Below are 18,487 nucleotides of genomic sequence, written 5' to 3'. Positions count from 1 at the left end.
CTTAATCTATAGTGGGTCACGGGGGGAGCTGGTGCCTATCTCCAGCAGTCTATGGGCGAGAGGCAGGGGTACACCCTGGACAGGAGCATCCCAGTACTTCCTTAAATTATTCAACCACATTCAAAATAATTGAAGCCACTAGCTATTTGAATATGGAAACATAATGTAATTTGAGCCTAACAATAAATCAGGCGCGACTCCGAAGCATTTGCAGTCACACAATAGTCTGTGTCAATGTTTTTGTTCCCTGCTGAACTGATTCTGACTTGAATAATTAAAATGATGTTGAAAGCCTACATGCTTTGATGAAGCCAAAATATAACTTAGGGTGTTTGTAAACGCAGGCCATAAAGAATTTCCTTCAGCTCAATCAGGATGAAGTTTTGGTTGACACAAACATTGGCCATAAATTATTCTGATCAGGTCAATAACCTCGGCATCATATCTGATGTTAACCAAACTAAAATGTTACAAAAATATTCACTTAATCGTGTGAGCATTCCCAGAGAGCGACCATTTATCTCCCAGTCCAATTCAGAGACTTTAGTTCAAACTTGTTTAACTTTTTGAATACTATTGTAATACCCTGCTTTATGTTCTTCCTAAAATAACTATATCTGCATTACAGCTGCTCTAGAACTCAGCTTTCAGAATGCTGACAAGGACCAGAAAGCGAGAAATAACATCATACTTTCTCAGTGTTGGATACTGGTCCATTTTAGAATCAATTGAAAGGTACCCCTTAACTTGCATTTAACACTCCTAATGGTCTCAGTCCTCATTCTGTATAATTTATATATTTTATCTCACTTTTAATTCTTTATTGTTTTGTGTCAATATGATCATTGGTTTGTTTTTGTCTCTTTGTCTGATAATTGTTATTGTTAGTGTCTATACAGTTTAAAGGCCTGTCCTCCTGTTTTTAACCATTGTAACGCACTTTATGTTATCCCCGACAGTATGAAACATGCATCTATAAATAAAGTTTTATTGATTAAAATGTTTGTGTTTTCAAACCTTTGAATCAGTTTTGGTTGAAAAACTGAAACTGAGTTGGTCGCCATCTTTTACACTTTCTCATGTCTTGTGTAATTCATATAAATACACTGCTCAAAAAAATAAAGGGGACACTCAAATAACACATCCTAGATCTGAATGAATGAAATATTCTCATTGAATACTTTGTTCTGTACAAAGTTGAATGTGCTGACAACAAGATCACACAAAAATCATCAATGGAAATCAAATTTATTAACCAATGGAGGCCTGGATTTGGAGTCACACACAAAATTAAAGTGGAAAAACACACTACAGGCTGATCCAACTTTGATGTAATGTCCTTAAAACAAGTCAAAATGAGGCTCAGTATTGTGTATGACCTCCACGTGCCTGTATGACCTCCCTACAACGCCTGGGCATGCTCCTGATGAGACGGCGGATGGTCTCCTGAGGGATCTCCTCCCAGACCTGGACTAAAGCATCCACCAACTCCTGGACAGTCTGTGGTGCAACGTGACATTGGTGGATGGAGCGAGACATGATGTCCCAGATGTGCTCAATCGGATTCAGGTCTGGGGAACGGGCGAGCCAGTCCATAGCTTCAATGTCTTCATCTTGCAGGAACTGCTGACACACTCCAGCCACATGAGGTCTAGCATTGTCCTGTATTAGGAGGAACCCAGGGACAACCGCACCAGCATATGGTCTCACAAGGGGTCTGAAGATCTCATCTCGGTACCTAATGGCAGACAGGCTACTTCTGGTGAGCACATGGAGGGCCGTGCAGCCCTCCAAAGAAATGCCACCCCACACCATTACTGACCCACTGCCAAACCGGTCATGCTGAAGGATGTTGCAGGCAGCAGATCGCTCTCCACGGTGTCTCCAGACTCTGTCACGTCTGTCACATGTGCTCAGTGTGAACCTGCTTTCATCTGTGAAGAGCACAGGGCCCCAGTGGTGAATTTGTCAATCCTGGTGTTCTCTGGCAAATGCCAAGCATCCTGCAGGTGTTGGGCTGTGAGCACAACCCCTATTTGTGGACGTCAGGCCCTCATACCATCCTCATGGAGTCGGTTTCTAACCGTTTGTGCAGACACATGCACATTTGTGGCCTGCTGGAGGTCATTTTGCAGGGCTCTGGCAGTGCTCCTCCTGTTCCTCCTTGCACAAAGGCGGAGGTAGCGGTCCTGCTGCTGGGTTGTTGCCCTCCTACGGCCTCCTCCACGTCTCCTGGTGTACTGGCCTGTCTCCTGGTAGCGCCTCCAGGCTCTGGACACTACGCTGACAGACACAGCAAACCTTCTTGCCACAGCTCGCATTGATCTTGGATGAGCTGCACTACCTGAGCCACTTGTGTGGGTTGTAGAGTCCGTCTCATGCTACCACGAGTGTGAAAGCACCACCAACATTCAAAAGTGACCAAAACATCAGCCAGAAAGCATAGGTACTGAGAAGTGGTCTGTGGTCCCCACCTGCAGAACCACTCCTTTATTGAGTGTGTCTTGCTAATCGCCAAAGATTTCCCCCTGTTGTCTATTTCATTTGCACAACAACTGTGAAATTGATTGTCAATCAGTGTTGCTTCCTAAGTGGACAGTTTGATTTCACTGAAGTTTGATTTACTTGGAGTTATATTGTGTTGTTTAAGTGTTCCCTTTATTTTTTTGAGCAGTGTATATCAGTTTACATATATCAAGAATTGGTTTTCACAAATTATTATGCTGAAGCACAAAGCAATGCATAATTATGAAGGAGAAAGTGATACATTTGAATTCAATTCAGTTTATTTATATAGCGTCAATTCTCAACACATGTTGTCTCAAGGCACTTCACAAAAGTCAGGTTCATTCCAATTAATCCTAACCATTGAACAGTGCAGTCAGATTCAGTTATTTATTCAAATTGGATAAAACGTTTTTCTATCTAAGGAAACCCAGCAGTTTGCATCCAGTCAGTGACTTGCAGCATTCACTCCTCCTGGATGAGCATGTAGAGACAGTGGACAGTCACTGGCGTTGACTTTGCAGCAATCCCTCATACTGAGCATGCATGTAGCGACAGTGGAGAGGAAAAACTCCCTTTTAACAGGAAGAAACCTCCAGCAGAACCAGGCTCAGTGTGAGCGGCCATCTGCCACGACCGACTGGGGGTTTAAGAGAACAGAGCAGAGACAGAAAAAGAACACAGAAGCACTGATCCAGGAGTACTTTCTATGGGAAGGAAAAGTAGATGTTAGTGGATGTAGCTCCTTTAGTCATTTCATCTAGAAAGAAAGAACAGATAAACTTTGAGCCAGTTTTCAAGGTTAGAGTCTGAAAGAGAGCACATAGAGTTAGTTACAGTAAAAGCTCAGTCAATTTCCATGTCTAGGAGAGAGAAAGGGTTAAACACTAAAAGACAGGGCTATGTGGATCATCGATAGAGGGTGAGCATTAAGTTGTTGCCAGCAGAGGCTTGGACGATGCGCTTCTCCAGAAAGGTGTCACAGGTAGACACAGAACCAGGCCAGGTGTAGCTTCTAGGAAGAGAAAAGAGAGAACAAAGTTAAAAGCTGAAATAACAGCAAATAATGCAAAATTGGAGAGTAGTGTGAGAATGTAGCATGGACTAGTTTTTCAGCGTCACTCTTGGATAGGATATTTCTAATTTTGGCAATGTTCCGGAGGTGAAAGAAGGAAATCCTAGAAACCTGTTTAATATGGGATTTAAATGACATGTCCTAGTCAAAAATAACACTGCTACATTTGCTACAAATAAAAACCTGAAAGTGTTTAATACCTAATTAAAGGTTGGAGTTTTTTTCTCACAAGGTACTTTTAATCTGAAAATCGAGCCTCGTCGGACGGCATATTCTAATTTATTCAATATGGCGGTACAGCTGCTCTCTGAAGGCCTCAGAGCTCTGTTAGGCAAGTCAAGGCAGGTTTATTTGTATAGCACAATTCATGCAAAGCGTTTTTCAAATGCTTTATAGGAAAGAAATGAACAGAGATAAAAGAAGCTTGTTAAAATGCAAGGAACACGCAAAAGGAAAGAAATGTTAAAAAGCAAATTTGACAAATAAAAGTTAAGATATATTAGAAAAAAACTGATAAAGTAACATTTGGGCTTTATGGGAAAGCTCCTATAAATCAAAAGGAGCTTTCCCATACAGGTCAAAAGTCAACAGTTTCTACACATCTTAGATTTTCAGGCAGTTGGTTCCAGAGCTGAGGAGCATAGACAGTAAATGCTTCCTCCTCTTGTTTGGTTCTGATCCTGCAAACATTGAGTGAGCAGGTCTCTGATGACCTGAGGGGTCTACATTGTTCTAATCTGACCAGCAACTCTGAAATGTATTTAGGACCAAACAGGTCAGGGATAAAGTTGTAGCGTATAACAGAACTGCAAACAAACACATGGCTGTACACCTAAACCGACAGGCTGGGCAAAAGGAGGTTCAATCGGTAAAGTTGAGACCAAAATTCCACTTTTAGGCCTTCATGTAAAATTGTACGAGTGCCAAAAGAAAACTACCACTGCACATAATCCTGAACACACCAAGCTCCTTTGTGAAATATGATGGTGGCAACATCTTGCTGAGGGGATGCTTTTCTTCAGCAGGGTCTGGAAAATGATCTGAGCGATAGGTTAAAGGTTGGTGCTGGAAGAAAAACAGTTCGAGACTGGAAAAGATTTAAGACTGGAGGGGAGGTTCACCTTCCAGCAGGACAAAGAGCCTAAGCATACAGCTACAATGGGGTTAAATCAAAGCTCGTTTATGTATTAAAATGGACCAGTCAAAGTCCATTAAGAACTTCCCATGTGGCAACACTTCAAGATTGATTATCACAGACAGTCTCAATCCAGTTTGACTAAGCTAAAATTCAGTAATTGAGGAGTGGCTTAATGCAATGCATGCCATAATTTTCAGATTTTATCTTTATTATTTGAAAGCTATCTTTTTTATTATTTCACAATTATCCACTACTTTGGGCTGGTCTAGCACACAAAATCCCATATAAATACATTACAATTTGTGGCTATAACGTGACAAAATGTGAAAAAGAATATGTATACTTTTGGATGTTTCTTGAAAAAAACAATAAACAAAAGCAAAACAACCTGTCCTCATCAGGCATTTATCAGAGTGTTGTTTTTGTGATGATAGGACAGAACATGCCGTTTTCTGCCATGCCTCCAAAACAACTGGACACTAGGTAAATAACGATTGTCATGGAGACCTGACAACCCCAAGATGCTACTCTTTGCTGCAACTTTCTAACAGTGAACTTTGAAGACCTTTTTACTTGTCTTAGCATAGCATCCATAGAGGTGGTTAATTTTATCACATCACTTCTGTCTCAGCATCCTTGCTTTGGCTTCCAGTCAGCAGCTTCAGAGTCCAGTATGAAGTTTTTATTGTGTTTTAAGGTGCATGCTGAGGCATCTTTTATATCTTTCTGACCTGTTTCCCTTGAGTTAGGCCAATGAGAATTTACTGGTTGTCCCTATAATTCCAGACTCACAAGCAAAAGTGACTAAAGGTGTGGTACCAACAGTTAAACCCAAAATACCTTTTATACCACCAGGAAATTTAGGTACTAAATTACCTTCATTTAACCAAGAAGTTTGTATCTGATAAGAAGTGAAACAGGCATCTCTTGAAATGGAATAAAACACTATAAAAGTAGTATCAATTTAGAAATAAAATATATCTGTTTTTATGTTTTATCAGAAACAGTGTGTGAAAATGATGTATACCTTCCTCAATAATCTCAGTCCAAACATTCTTATAATTGCTGAGCAGTTATCTGTTTCCACTGGTATTCTTGACCATTCACATTTTGCATTGAGCTCCAAGTGTTTGAGGTTGGAAGGCCTCTTTGCCATCACCCTAATCTGTAGCTCCCTCCACAGATTCTCTCAGATTCAAATCAGCACTCTGACTGGCCCATTCAAAAACATAAATAATATTTACAGCCAGAAAAAAAAATATGCTAGCCAGGGTTATGAATAATTAACTGTAGATGACCACTAGATGTCAGCTAGACCACTGCTGACGTTTTTAAGAGGCAGTTAAATGTATCTGCTTAACTATAATGCATTATTTTTGCATTGTAACTGCATTGGAATTTGATTTATTGTGTTTAAATTGTGTATTAGTATGTATTTAAGATGTAAAGCATGTTGCTACTTTGTGAGAAGTGCTATATATATTTTTTATTTTTCCCCCATTATCATCCTCCTTACTGTGTGTAAAACATGGATCCCCGTCCAGCAAAGTAGCTAAAAGAAATGGTCCTGTGTGCTGCCATATTTATGCTCCAGAGAAACAGTCATGGATTAGAAGTTCCTAGAAACTCTGATTAAGAAAGAAATGCTTTAGCTCCATTTATTTTAGAGGGGCTGCTAGGGCTACCAAAAAGAAAAATTTCTATCTGGAATTTTTGTCCCCCGACCAAATATATTAAAGATTTGATTTTTGCTTTATCTTATCTATATCAATAGAATTAATTTATTCCAAAGCTTTTACAACCTCTGTATCACCTGATCATTTAAAATAAGTTTTTTGTTTGAATGAAAGGTCATAAGAAAGTTGAAAATGATGCCTGGTGGTTGTTCTAGTATCTGATGAGGCATCAGTGAAATTGTGAAAACCGTTTATGTAGTTTGACCTATCGGAGTGGTACTGTGTGTATGTTTTCTGGAGAGAACAGGCATTTTCACATGGCTCCTCATGACAGTCTACCGCAGTCCACCCACTTGCTCACGGGTCGGTTCCAACCGGCGTGACCGGAGGGACACTGTGGCTGAATCAACCAAAAACAGAAGGAAGTGGACCTAATCTGCTGATTCATGTCGGAGTCATCATGGGGTTTTTTCACACGCCAAGTGTCTAAGAATTGCTTCAGAAAGCACTTTTTCTATCAATTTACTGTTGTAGATGACTAGCCAAAGCACAAACAATAGAGCCAAAGAGGCCTTGAGCCCAGTGGGAAGAGTTTGTTTAACTTGGAAGCTGTTTGGTCTCTGAAAAAAAAAAAAAACAGCCTTGGCCAGCTTCAGGGAGTCAAATCTGAACGCACTTAAACAATGACTAACTACTGCAAAATTAACGTTTACAGTCATAGTCCAATTAGGAAGTGATTATAGCTCATTTTACAATTTATCAACAGTTTTACCTTAGAATAATAACCTCAACATGAGCTACAACATAACCATCACTGCTGTATATTAATAAAAGTGAAACAAATGCAGATCCATTACACACACTCTGATGTACACTATTTCAAGTGTTTATTTCTGTTAAGTTTGATTGTTATGGCTTACAACTAATGAAAACCCAACATTCTGGTTCTTGGAAAATTAGAATCTCCCATTAGACCAACAAAAAATGGGTTTTAATGGGGAAATGCTAACCTACTGAAAAGTATGTCCATGGACACTTCAGCATATCACTCAGAACTTGGTGTGGGCTCCTTTTGCATGAATTACTTCATGACTGTGGCATGGCTTGGAGGAGATCAGTCTGTGGCGCTGTGGAGGTGTTAATGAAGCACTAGGTAAACAGCAGTCTTCAGTTCATTTGGATTGTTGGTTCTGGTATCTCACCTTATTTTTGGTAATAGTCCAGATTCATCTAGGACCTTGACTTTCATCTGAAAAAATGACTCTGGACCACCGAGCAACAGTCCAGTCCATTTTCTCCTAAATTCGTCTATAACATATCTGGCATCATCTCTGGTTCAGGAGTGGCTTAACACAAGGGATCCGACAGCGGTAGCCCCTGCTCTGGATAGAGGCACAGTCCCAGCCTCTTGAATGGGCTTTATTTAAAAACTACTAGGTATTCCTGATGCCATTTTTCACCCCTCTTTTTCCTTCCACTAAACTTTCCATGGCATGTGGAGGGTGTCAGCGACTGCTGGACAAATGTCAAGGGCCATAATATATTATTGCCGCATAATAAAATACATTTTTAAAATTGGTCTCATTACATAAAATTAATTTGGGGTTTTTACTAGCTATTAGCCAAAATCATTAAAATAACAGAAACACTCGTGTTTATGGAGTTTTTGGAAATAACCATAGTTTTCCATATTCTAATTTATCGAGGGGCAGCTGTAAATACATTTCAGGAGAGCAAAATTAGAAAGAAATCTAGATGTTTGAGAAAACGATGACAGTCGGTGAATCCGGTTTGCCAGAGAAAAAAAAACAGGTGTGATATTAAATATCTCAGAACTGTAAATCTGCCTTAATGGGTTTTTTTTTTTTGTGGCGTTAGAGCCCTGTATTCCTTAGTCGCTTGACAGGAGGAAGTGTAGACAGAAGAGGAAGACGAGCAGTAAATGGCTCGGGAATCAAACCTTGGACAGCTGGGTCGGGGGGTACAGCCAGCATATGGTTCACCCGCTCTTCCACCGAGTCACAGGGCACCCCTTGTTAATACCCTGCTTTACGATTGTTCTTAAGCGACAAATCCCTCCCAACATTAAATATCTAAATGGTAAGTGATAGACTTTGATATGCTGTGATCAAGTGAGCCTCCAGCTTCTTTTATGGCTTCTTTTATTTATATTTATAAAATATGAACTTCTTAAAAAACAAAAACACACACATGTACCTCTGTAGAGTTGTGCATTTATGGAAAAATATGATAAATCTCTTTTCAGCTCAAACATCAATTCCAAACAGTAAAACAGAATAGCAGCCACTGTTGCCACTACTAAGCGAAGAACAGCATTAGTATTACAACTTCTGGATGATATCGAGTCAACCTGCCCACGCCATCACTTATGGTACAGTCATAAAACAAATATCTTCAAAATTACAAAACAAAAATAATTTAGTTAACTTAAAACTAGTCCATGACCTTCATCCACAGGTAGGCAGTTTCAATGCCGAGGCCTCGTGTTGATAAACTCCTAACAAGCTCTCAATTAAATAATGTGTACAACTCTTTGGATGACAGTGAAAGCTGCTACGCTTTTATCCCAACAGTCTGTGAAAGACCACTTTGAAAGTATGCATGTGCTACGTTTTTCTTCGGTCTCTCGCCGTGTGTGTGTCTTGGGTTTTAGCGTGGAATCCATGGTGTGTGAGGAAAGTCCAGACTTTCAAACACGTCACTTGGAATCTCCCAGCAGGTGGACAATGAGTTCATAGGTGGACAGGACAATGGCCGTGTTTGGGATTTGCCTGATTAGCTGTGGAACAAGTCCTCTGTAAAAAGCTGCGTAGCCTTCCTCCACAGCAATTAACCTCCCCGTCTGGAAGAAGTATTTGTACTTGCTGCCTTCTTCTCGCAGCCTTGTCCGGATGACCTCTGTGAAGACGCGGCGTATAAATGGTTAGACAAACAGAAACACATCAGGATTATGTTAGAAGTGTACATGTATGTTATTTACCATGAGGATAAGCTATGCAGGACGCGCATCCCTTGGAAAAAGCTGCTGCCATCATCAGCCGCAGGAAGTCTGATGCTCCTTTCTCGTTGTCTCCGTTCGGGGAGGCGAACCGGCTCTTGGCGAGGTGCTTCTTCAGGGTCTCATAGATGAGGAAGCAGATCATGGTTTCTGAGATGCCAGCGTAGGATGCGGTCAGGCCGCGGTAGAAACCCCGGATTCCCTCTGTTCTGTAAACGTAGCGCGCGCACTGCAGCGCATTCATCTTCTTCTCTCCTCTGGCCCTAAAGTCAACCCAGTACGGATTGTTAGTGGAAGGTTCACATGTGGTCTCTGATGGTCTTATTTTCCATGAGGTAAAAGAATCACACAATGCCGCAGCCGATGACAAACAGTGATGAAGAACGTTTGAGGAAAACAAGCAATTTGTGGTTTTGTGTGTAGGTGGGTTTGTAACAGTGAGTCTCAAAGTAAACGGTTTGGGGGAGCAAATAAAGCCTCCTCCTCATGCTAATCATTTATGTGGGGTGACTGTGGCTTACTGGGAAGAGGAATACCCTTGTGTTGCTGAAAGTTGCAAATCAGTGTATGAATTTTCCCTAGTGATTGCGAGTGTGACAAGGTTAACGTGGCTCTAGTGTAAAATGGTTTGATTGGTATACAGATCAACAACATTTCTATTTACTTTGTCATTTTGAAAACAAACAAAAGTGCCCTTTTCTGAAGGACTTATCATGGTTTCATGATCACCAACTCACCCAGAAAATGAAGAACAACAAAAGTTCCTCAAAATGAATTTATTATCAAACAGTCTTCCTAATCTTTGCACTAAATGTTAGGAAATGCACCCTTGATTGTTCAGCAGGTAAAATAATGAAAGATGAGATTATTTCCCTATTCAATAAAAGCATTAGATTTAGATGAATAAAAACAGATAAAAAGGTCAGAAACATCTATATTATTTTCTTCTATCCATGAAACCTTAACATACGTTTTCCTCTTTTATATGTTATAGCCCATAGAATAAAAAAAATGTAAATAGCAATGGCATCAGCAGGTCAGACTTTAAGGGAAATGGGCTGATACCAAAGGTTTTGGCCGTAAATCTCTACCTAATGGGACATCTTTTATTATTCCATACAATTATAATCACACTATCTGAAGCTTGCTCACAATTATGTAACCTTTGAAAATCTCTAATCAAATGGCTGGCTTAATGGTGTACCTTACACTAACCATTAAGGATTTTGAACGAGCACAAAGAGTTTTATTTAATTCATCTTTTGGAACAAGAATAAAAACTCTCCATGAATGAAGCACGTGATCTGTTTACAGTCCTTCCATTCCTAATACGAGGTGCTTTTGAAGATCCATGCAGTTTCTGCTACTACTACACTTTATCTGGCATCCGAATAAAATGACACAAAGATTCATGGAATCCTGACAATCGGGTCCAGACCAGATTACTGCTAATAAAGCCATGCAGGTGAGAGGACATGGAAACAACTTTCTTCTGAAGTGATTTGTCACCTTTAAACTGCATAAAGAGTCCCAATGAAGACAATGTGTATTTCAACATTTATCTTCCATATTTAAAAATTCACTGGCCTCTGCAGCAGGAAGGAAACCTGACCTTCTGGACAGTGTGAACCGACTTGGTTTCTGCAACTTCACATGATACTACTGCTCCACACTTAATGTTAATATAGCATCCTGGATGAAGGCCAGTGCGTCAGTGGTGCGTATTTATAAAGGCTGGTCACACACTCTGCCTCATGCACTGCAGAGCTGTGGGATGGTGGGTACGCCCCCTAAATGGTTTCAGCTGAAGGTCAGTTATACTTTACCACCTGCCAACACCCTAAAATAGGTGCGTTTTACCAAGACCTAAAACAGAACGCTACTATCTGCCTAAAAGTATTATAAAATAAGCATATAAAATATAAAAGCAGAGTAGAACATACTTTTTCTCCAGCTGCATCCTTGTCTTGACCATCCAGATGGGGTTCATCAGAGAATTGGTAACAAAAGCTGAGAACAACGAACATTTGAAGTTTAATCTTAAGGCACAGGATAGGAAAACATTCAACTTTAACAAAACAAACAAGCCAAAGCAAGAAAAGCATTGAATGAAGGTCATCTTATAGAGGTTTAGGTTAATAAATGGTTTCTTTTAATGAAGAGCTGTGTTATCAACAGCTTTAATAAATATTTTTTATGGCACAGAATTGCATAACATTTCTGTAGTGTTTTTATTGATTAGAAACACTTTGGAGAAATGCACAGACTGCTCACCTGCAGTACCAGCTGAGGACATGTGCACTAGTCCACTGTTGGGGACAAACAGCCCGTTGAACATCTCCTTTGATTTTGAATATGCAGCAAAGTAAATGGCTCTGAAAGAGAGAAACGCTGATAAGGACTCTAATTGGAGGGAGCTGCAGATTAGCTCACTGTTCCACAACAAGAGTGCTTTTATTCCTCTCCATGTGAAAATGAAAGTAAAGCTATATGAAAGCACAACAATAATCCTGTGAATGTGAGGTTTTGACAGTGGGTATCTAGAGGAATCCCGTTCCTCATGTCAGCTATTTCCCTTTCCCTCCTCTGCTTCTAGAACAGACTGTCGCTGCACCAGAATGGGAGCTGAATAGGCACAGGGCAGGCCAGAGATATCCACAGGATGCTCTGCATAGACGCCTGTCAGAGCTGGTCAGTAACAGCAAAGAACTACTGGCTACTATTCAACCACAGAGTAAACTTATAGGTAACACATAACCCTTTTTCCAGTGTCAAAGTCCAATCAACATTTAACGCCACATGAATTAGAAGTATTTGGAATAGCAAGGTTATCAGCAATGGGGAAAGAGGCCAAAGTACAGAACTTTGTTGACACTAAAATTAGAATAAAGGGGAAGTCGATACATCAAAGTATGTTCTATCAAACCTTTGCTGCAGATTAATTGCCACCTTTTCCCAGTACTGTGTTTGTTATTCTAAAATGCACGTATTTGCCCTCCTGGTTTATGAAAAACAGCCTTCGCATGCCAACAGCTGCTTCACACGCAAACTAAATCGGCTGTATGGGACTCGGAAGCCACTGCCATGACAACGACTTCCTGTTTATGTAACAAGTTTTTTTTTTCAGCTCTTAAAGAAATAAAAAATAAACACTTGTGTTTTTTTGCCTGACTTTTAGCTTCAGTGTGATATAATGTAGTCAAAGTTTAAAAGCAGAGAGGGTAAAACTCTCTGCATGCACTGTGTTTATTGTTTTTGAATGCCTTGCAATAAATGAATGTGTGATTATCATCTACACCAACAAGCTGTATTATTTAAACTTCACTGAGAGGATAGATGCATGATGAGGCACAACCTGAGGAATTAAATAAGAGTGCTCAGTGAATCTACTGTACCTTGAAGGGGCAACACCCACAAGATTCGGCCCCAGTCCACGGAAAAGAGAACTTGGCCCCTCTTTTTCAAGAATTGATCTGTAACAAATACAAAGCCGAGACATTTAAAACACAGACATGAATTAAACCAACTTTAGTTCCAGTTTTTTGCAAGACTTTATTAAGGGAATGAATGTGATAGGTCTGTGCTGCAATCTTCCTCAGAGTTACATCAGCTCAGCTGTCTGTACTCTGCTCTGAACTTGGTGCCCTGGTTGGTGTCTGGCGAGTTACGCCAGACGTATCCTGACAGAAGAGGGTTTTTTTTGTAGGAAGTGACCCGTCCTCACCATGTGACAGTGTGCTCCATCTTGCCAAGAACTGAGCAGGGGGGTGGGGTTCAGTAATGCACACTCTGCTAATCATGCAAGGTTTGTGAACTCCACCTCTTGCTGTCGCTGACACCTCTTCTCAAACAATGACAAACTGAACACTTTTTATGTCAAATTAATGTTCAATGTCAAGCTGTCGATGTAGGAGCCCCGTGAAATACACTTATTCTTCTTTTCATTGTGTGCTGCTAATTATGATTTTATGAAAACAGAGGCTGTTGTATTGTTAAACATATAAATTAAAAAACTAGCAGCCATGCAAAAAAAATGCAATAAGTTTTAAAGAGCTCTATAAGTGGCTGCAGGAAAAATCCACATTTCACGCACTGAAGACAATTTAATAAATAAAACTGTTTTTGAAAGAAAGACATTAAGGCTTAATTTCTAGGTCAAAATTATGTCAAGTTGTACGGTTTTAGTGTAGGGCTCAATGAAATGAATTTTATTCCTTTTGTCCGTTTTTTCACTTAAATTCGGCCCTTTTTTAAAACCTTAAGCAGTTGCATTCCCAGACACAGATTAAGATAAGTAAAAACAAAAATAAAAATGTGAGAGGAAAAAAATTGATCAAAAACAACCTAAATATGTGAATGATTTCATAGAGCTCCATCAGCGATTGAACAATGAGTCTATGATTAATTTGATTGATCTTTATAAGTTAAACTGTAAATACAAAAACTCAAATAAATAGCAGGTCAGCAATGTTATAAAAATTGTTAGACTCCACCTAAGAAATGTTTACTTGCTTGGCAATTTTAAAAGATCATCTCTGTAATATTTGCAGCCCACAGAAACAGCTCGCGCCGGTCTAGACCAGTTGAGTTTGCAAACCTAGTCGTCTGAGTGTAAAATAACACTGACCCAGCACCGCGGTTAACTAACGCCCTCCCCTCATTGCTTCTCAGCCAGCTGGGATAGAGTCCCAACAAATCTCTGCAGACACGATGAAGGACCACGTCCATAGACAGCACAAAGATTTGTTTTAGTCAAATCATACGAGCAAGAAGGTCTAAGGGAGTATGCACTAGAACAAACAGCTGGTTAAAGGCACTACACATGAGCAGGACAGGGTACTTAATCCTTACTTTATGCAAGACAAGATTAAAGGCATATTTTGAGAGCATAAAAGCAACGGGCCTCTGAAAGCACTTGCAAGAACTAAAGAAACGTATCAAGATTTATACTTTTGTTGAGAACAAATTATTTCCAATCAACAATCTAAATGTAGTGCAGATAAACACCAGAGTGCACTGGCTGCTGGGAAGGAACACGGTGTCCCTCTGTTTACAGGTAGAAAAATAAAACATCTCCAGAGGCAGCACACAGAGCCAGCCTGTTGTGACACACAGATAAACGTCTTACCGGAGCACCTGCAGCAGCCCAGGTGTAACCGTCCCGGGTCTGATAACCCCTGCACCACTGAGGGTCCCCAGCTGGACTTGGAAAACGGGCCGGAGGGTGAGGCCAGATGACTGCAACCGTGTCTTCAACACCTCCAGTGGGCAGGTGACGATGGCTCCCACTGTGCCACTGCACCTACAAGAAAGATCATAAGCATTAAAGTCTCAAAAAAACTCAGTAAGCTTTGATTTATACAGAAAACATGCATGCAGCCACAGACTAATCTGTTGCTATTGGATGTTGCTCATTAGCTTTCACTGAGGAGGGGTTTTCCATCAAAACACAGCTGAAGAGCTACAGGCCAGGAGCAGGGAACAATTATGGTCAAAGGCAGTTTCCTATTTCCGCTGTGGAAATTATTCAAGCAGACCCAACACATCTGGTCGACATGGTTCTTCAACTCAGACATCCTAATTGCACATTAAAAAGAGACGTTTGTCTGAGGAAAGGCTTTTTCGCCGCAAGGGTTTCCACAAAAAACTATGCAACTGGTTAATTAAGCTCACTAGAACATCTTTAAACGAACAGTTTACCATCACTAGCAACAAGCTTAGCCATCTAGAGCAGATTAGACTAAGTCTCTGTACTGTATCATGTCTGAAGGACAAAGTCAAATATCTTGGAAAAAGTAACACCTGGCCCAGTTATCTATTCCCTGATTACTGCTCCTCCAAATGCCCTGTAAGAAAAGGAGTAATCAAATTTTATTATGTTTTCCTCTAGGCATAGGCTGGTATGAGGTTGTTAAAAAGGAGAAGTACTAAGATTTCCTGCATTATTTACATAAAATTTTAATTTAAATAAAAACAACCAAATTTAAACGATAGATCTGATAAAGATTTAAAAAAGCTTTTTTTGACCAGGAATACAGTCAAACTGAACTTTCTGTGAGCAAGTGAAAAGTGTATTAGCCTTCTTTCAGCAAGCCAAGCAGCAGCTCGTGACAACAAGTTGGGGAGGGGCAGGTATTGCTGAAGAAAGTTCCAATCACAACCGGACTTTCTCTGGCATCTGATCCATATGACCTTTGACCATAAAAACTGTATGGCAGGAAAGTTTAGCAGTTTTGAACCACAGCTTATCAAAACCTTGGTATTACTTGATGCCAGAAACTAGACCGTGTCTATTTTGCAATCCACATGGCAGTTCTGACAAAAACCAAACAGACAGGTATGCCAAGTCGTTATCATAACAAGGGTATCACTGTCTGTGGAGCTCGAGAGTCAAGCCAGGACAACATCATATGGGCATCAACGGCAAACATTATTTGGATAAAAAAAACTAAAGAAATTTAAGCAAACTGCTTCGAGGTTAACTTGAAACTCAAACGTTTTGTTTAATCATGTTGTGTCCTTCACATCCACACTAAGCTGGTATGCGACTCCTGTGGTTTAATAACCTTAAGCATTGTGGCTTTAACACATACACTGAAAACAAAAATATGACTGCATGTATTTTAACAACCGGATACAAGCGGCTGAAATGAGCTTCCTCCGTAGGGTGGCCGGGCACTCCCTTAGAGAAAGGGTGAGGAGCTCGGCCATCCGGGAGGGGCTCGGAGTAGAGCCGCTGCTCCTCCACATTGAGAGGAGCCAGTTGAGGTGGCTCGGGCATCTATACCGGATGCCTCCTGGACGCCTTCCTCGGGAGGTGTTCCAGGCACGTCCCACGGTGAGGAGACCCAGGGGACGGCCCAGGACACGCTGGAGGGACTATGTCTCTCGGCTGGCCTGGGAACACCTGGGGCTTCCCCCGGAGGAGCTGGAGGAGGTGTCTGGAGAGAGGGACGTCTGGGCGTCTCTGTTGAGTCTGCTGCCCCCGCGACCCGGTCCCGGATAAAGCGGAAGACGACGAGTACGAGTATTTTAACAATTAATCATACTACTGCAAATGTACTGTATTGACTGTTGCATTAATGATACATTATCTATTCCATCTATCTATTGCTACTTAGATATAAGCTTAAGCAAAAAAGAAATTAGCAGTAGATTCTTAATATCAATCAAACAGAGCATTACCTTAATGAGAGCGGAGGGCGGTTTCCATATCTTTACCCACATTTTTTCCTAACCCATATTATTTCAAAATGATTTCATGATTTTTGTAACCCCGATGGCCTTGTGTATCGACAGGGACAATATCGTTCCCAGTCAGAGGATAGTACCAAACACAGCAGACAAAACGACGGGTCAAATCAAGAGCAGAAGAAAAATCAGTTTCCTGGAGTAGAGAAGTTATCTCTCAGCGACAACACAAATAAAAAAATGCAATTATATTCTGGTGAGAACTCACCTGATCTTTCTTTTTAGTCATTTTCTTGCCCATGATGATGCAGTGGTGTATTATTGTCTCCTCAGGCCTTAATTAAGATGTATTTCTCTGAGTGAAACTGTTGTCTGGAGGGTCCAAGCGACTCGTGTACAAGGATGGTTATGGCCAACCATTAATGTGTAGGAGCCTTCTATCAGCCAGCTGACTGGTAGTGCAAAATTACCAAAGGAACAGCATTTTTTTTGTTTTTGTTGCAGTTTTGAAATTATAACTTTATAATAACTTGAAATACCTTGATGTAAGAAACTGACCCATGCCTAACCCTGACTAAATTGTTATTTACCTCTCTTTTTAAATTTCTAAATTAACTTATTCCTTTTGTTACATTTTATATTTAAAACAGGCACGACTAATATGACACACCACATTTGTACATCAAGTACAGTGAACATTTTATATTCTCCCAAATAACTGCTATAGTAACCCGTCATCTCTGTCCATTAGGCAACAAACAACCGATTTAACTGTCAACTAAATATACCGAAAGCTTTAATCTTATGATTGATATGAGATAAATTAACCTATCACACAAACAAGTCAGATTTTACGGCCAAAGTAAGATGAAACTCTGCAGGAATAGCAATGAAACTGGAGGGGTAAATGAAGAAATTAGCAACCAGACAGCATTAAAATAATTCCTTTCAAAATTAATTATGTAATTGAAGTTGTTCATTGTGTCAGCTGGGGTTAATGTGGGGTTTTGAAATTCAAACACTGTGTGTTGAGATAGGTCTCTGCTCGCAGAAAATAGCGTCAATCTTACATAATACAGTGAAGGACATCTTGATGCTAACAGCTAACTCTAAACGTGACTGCGCTAAATCCAGCCACAATGACGACGGTAGGAAAACAGACAGTGTACCAAACCACGTCATTATGAAGCACATCAAAAACGGTTTCATCCATAGGTCGATACTAAATTGTTAAAACGTCGCCGTCAGTCGTCGAGAAACTAGCTAGCGCATCTTAGCTAACCGTAGCGGCAGAAGATTAGCAAACTTCCGCATGGAGATGGTCCCTGGAGAGAGTTCGCCGGCCGGCCGGCCGGTCAGTTAAGTCATAAAATAAAAGTCCAATGTTTTCCCAGAAAACCTTAACTGTCTTTTCATCGATTTAAATTAATAAATTATCAGTCGGCCACTAAATTAAACACAATAAAAAACGTTGAACGACACGTGAAAGGTTGCGCTGTGCTAACACCAGCTGGCCATGATTAAACACCATCGTATGAAACATTAAAAACCGTATCGTATATTAACGGGTAACATGTTTTAAAAAAATAATATTCACACATATGAGATTTAAATCATCTTAAACTGACTCACCCCCCGGCGAAGAGATGGAGCAGAGTGTCCTTCTGTGTCATCTTGTCCTGATATTAGTTGGCCGCCATATTGTTGCTGAGGTCGATTAGAAACCGCGTTGAATCGCAGAGAGACAGGGCTTTAAGATGCCGGTGTTCGGCTGGTCCTGTATCCGTGTGTCCGACCCTGTCCCCGGCTTTCTGGATCTGAAAGAGTACAGCCGAGCAGCTGACGTGAAGAGTTCCGGCCCATATTACGTCAGAGGGCCGGAC

The 18,487-nt window shown here is 40.6% G+C and overlaps 1 protein-coding gene across 1 annotated transcript; it reads right to left on the bottom strand.

Annotated features, from left to right (window-relative positions):
• Positions 1 to 8,608: 8,608 nt before the first annotated feature.
• On the bottom strand, positions 8,609 to 18,487 carry slc25a33 (solute carrier family 25 member 33). Its single transcript, XM_047375412.1, has 7 exons — positions 18,237 to 18,487; positions 14,542 to 14,715; positions 12,809 to 12,886; positions 11,688 to 11,788; positions 11,357 to 11,423; positions 9,396 to 9,676; positions 8,609 to 9,313 (listed from the first exon to the last, which is right to left on the bottom strand). The coding sequence occupies exons 1-7, from the start codon at positions 18,275 to 18,277 to the stop codon at positions 9,114 to 9,116; spliced, it is 942 nt and encodes a 313-aa protein (XP_047231368.1). The 5' UTR covers positions 18,278 to 18,487; the 3' UTR covers positions 8,609 to 9,113.

This window comes from Girardinichthys multiradiatus, chromosome 1 (genome assembly GCF_021462225.1).
Source record: "Girardinichthys multiradiatus isolate DD_20200921_A chromosome 1, DD_fGirMul_XY1, whole genome shotgun sequence".
Lineage (NCBI taxonomy): Eukaryota > Metazoa > Chordata > Actinopteri > Cyprinodontiformes > Goodeidae > Girardinichthys > Girardinichthys multiradiatus.
This window is presented reverse-complemented; position numbering and strand designations above follow the sequence as displayed.

Excerpts from the sequence above, each read along its gene's own strand:
- slc25a33 (XM_047375412.1), bottom strand. The coding sequence starts at position 18,277 with ATGACACAGAAGGACACTCTGCTCCATCTCTTCGCCGGGGG. Across the intron at positions 11,424-11,687 it reads GTCCTCAGCTGGTACTGCAG|CTTTTGTTACCAATTCTCTG; the intron begins GTGAGCAGTCTG and ends CGTTGTTCTCAG. Across the intron at positions 9,314-9,395 it reads CTGCATAGCTTATCCTCATG|AGGTCATCCGGACAAGGCTG; the intron begins GTAAATAACATA and ends GCGTCTTCACAG.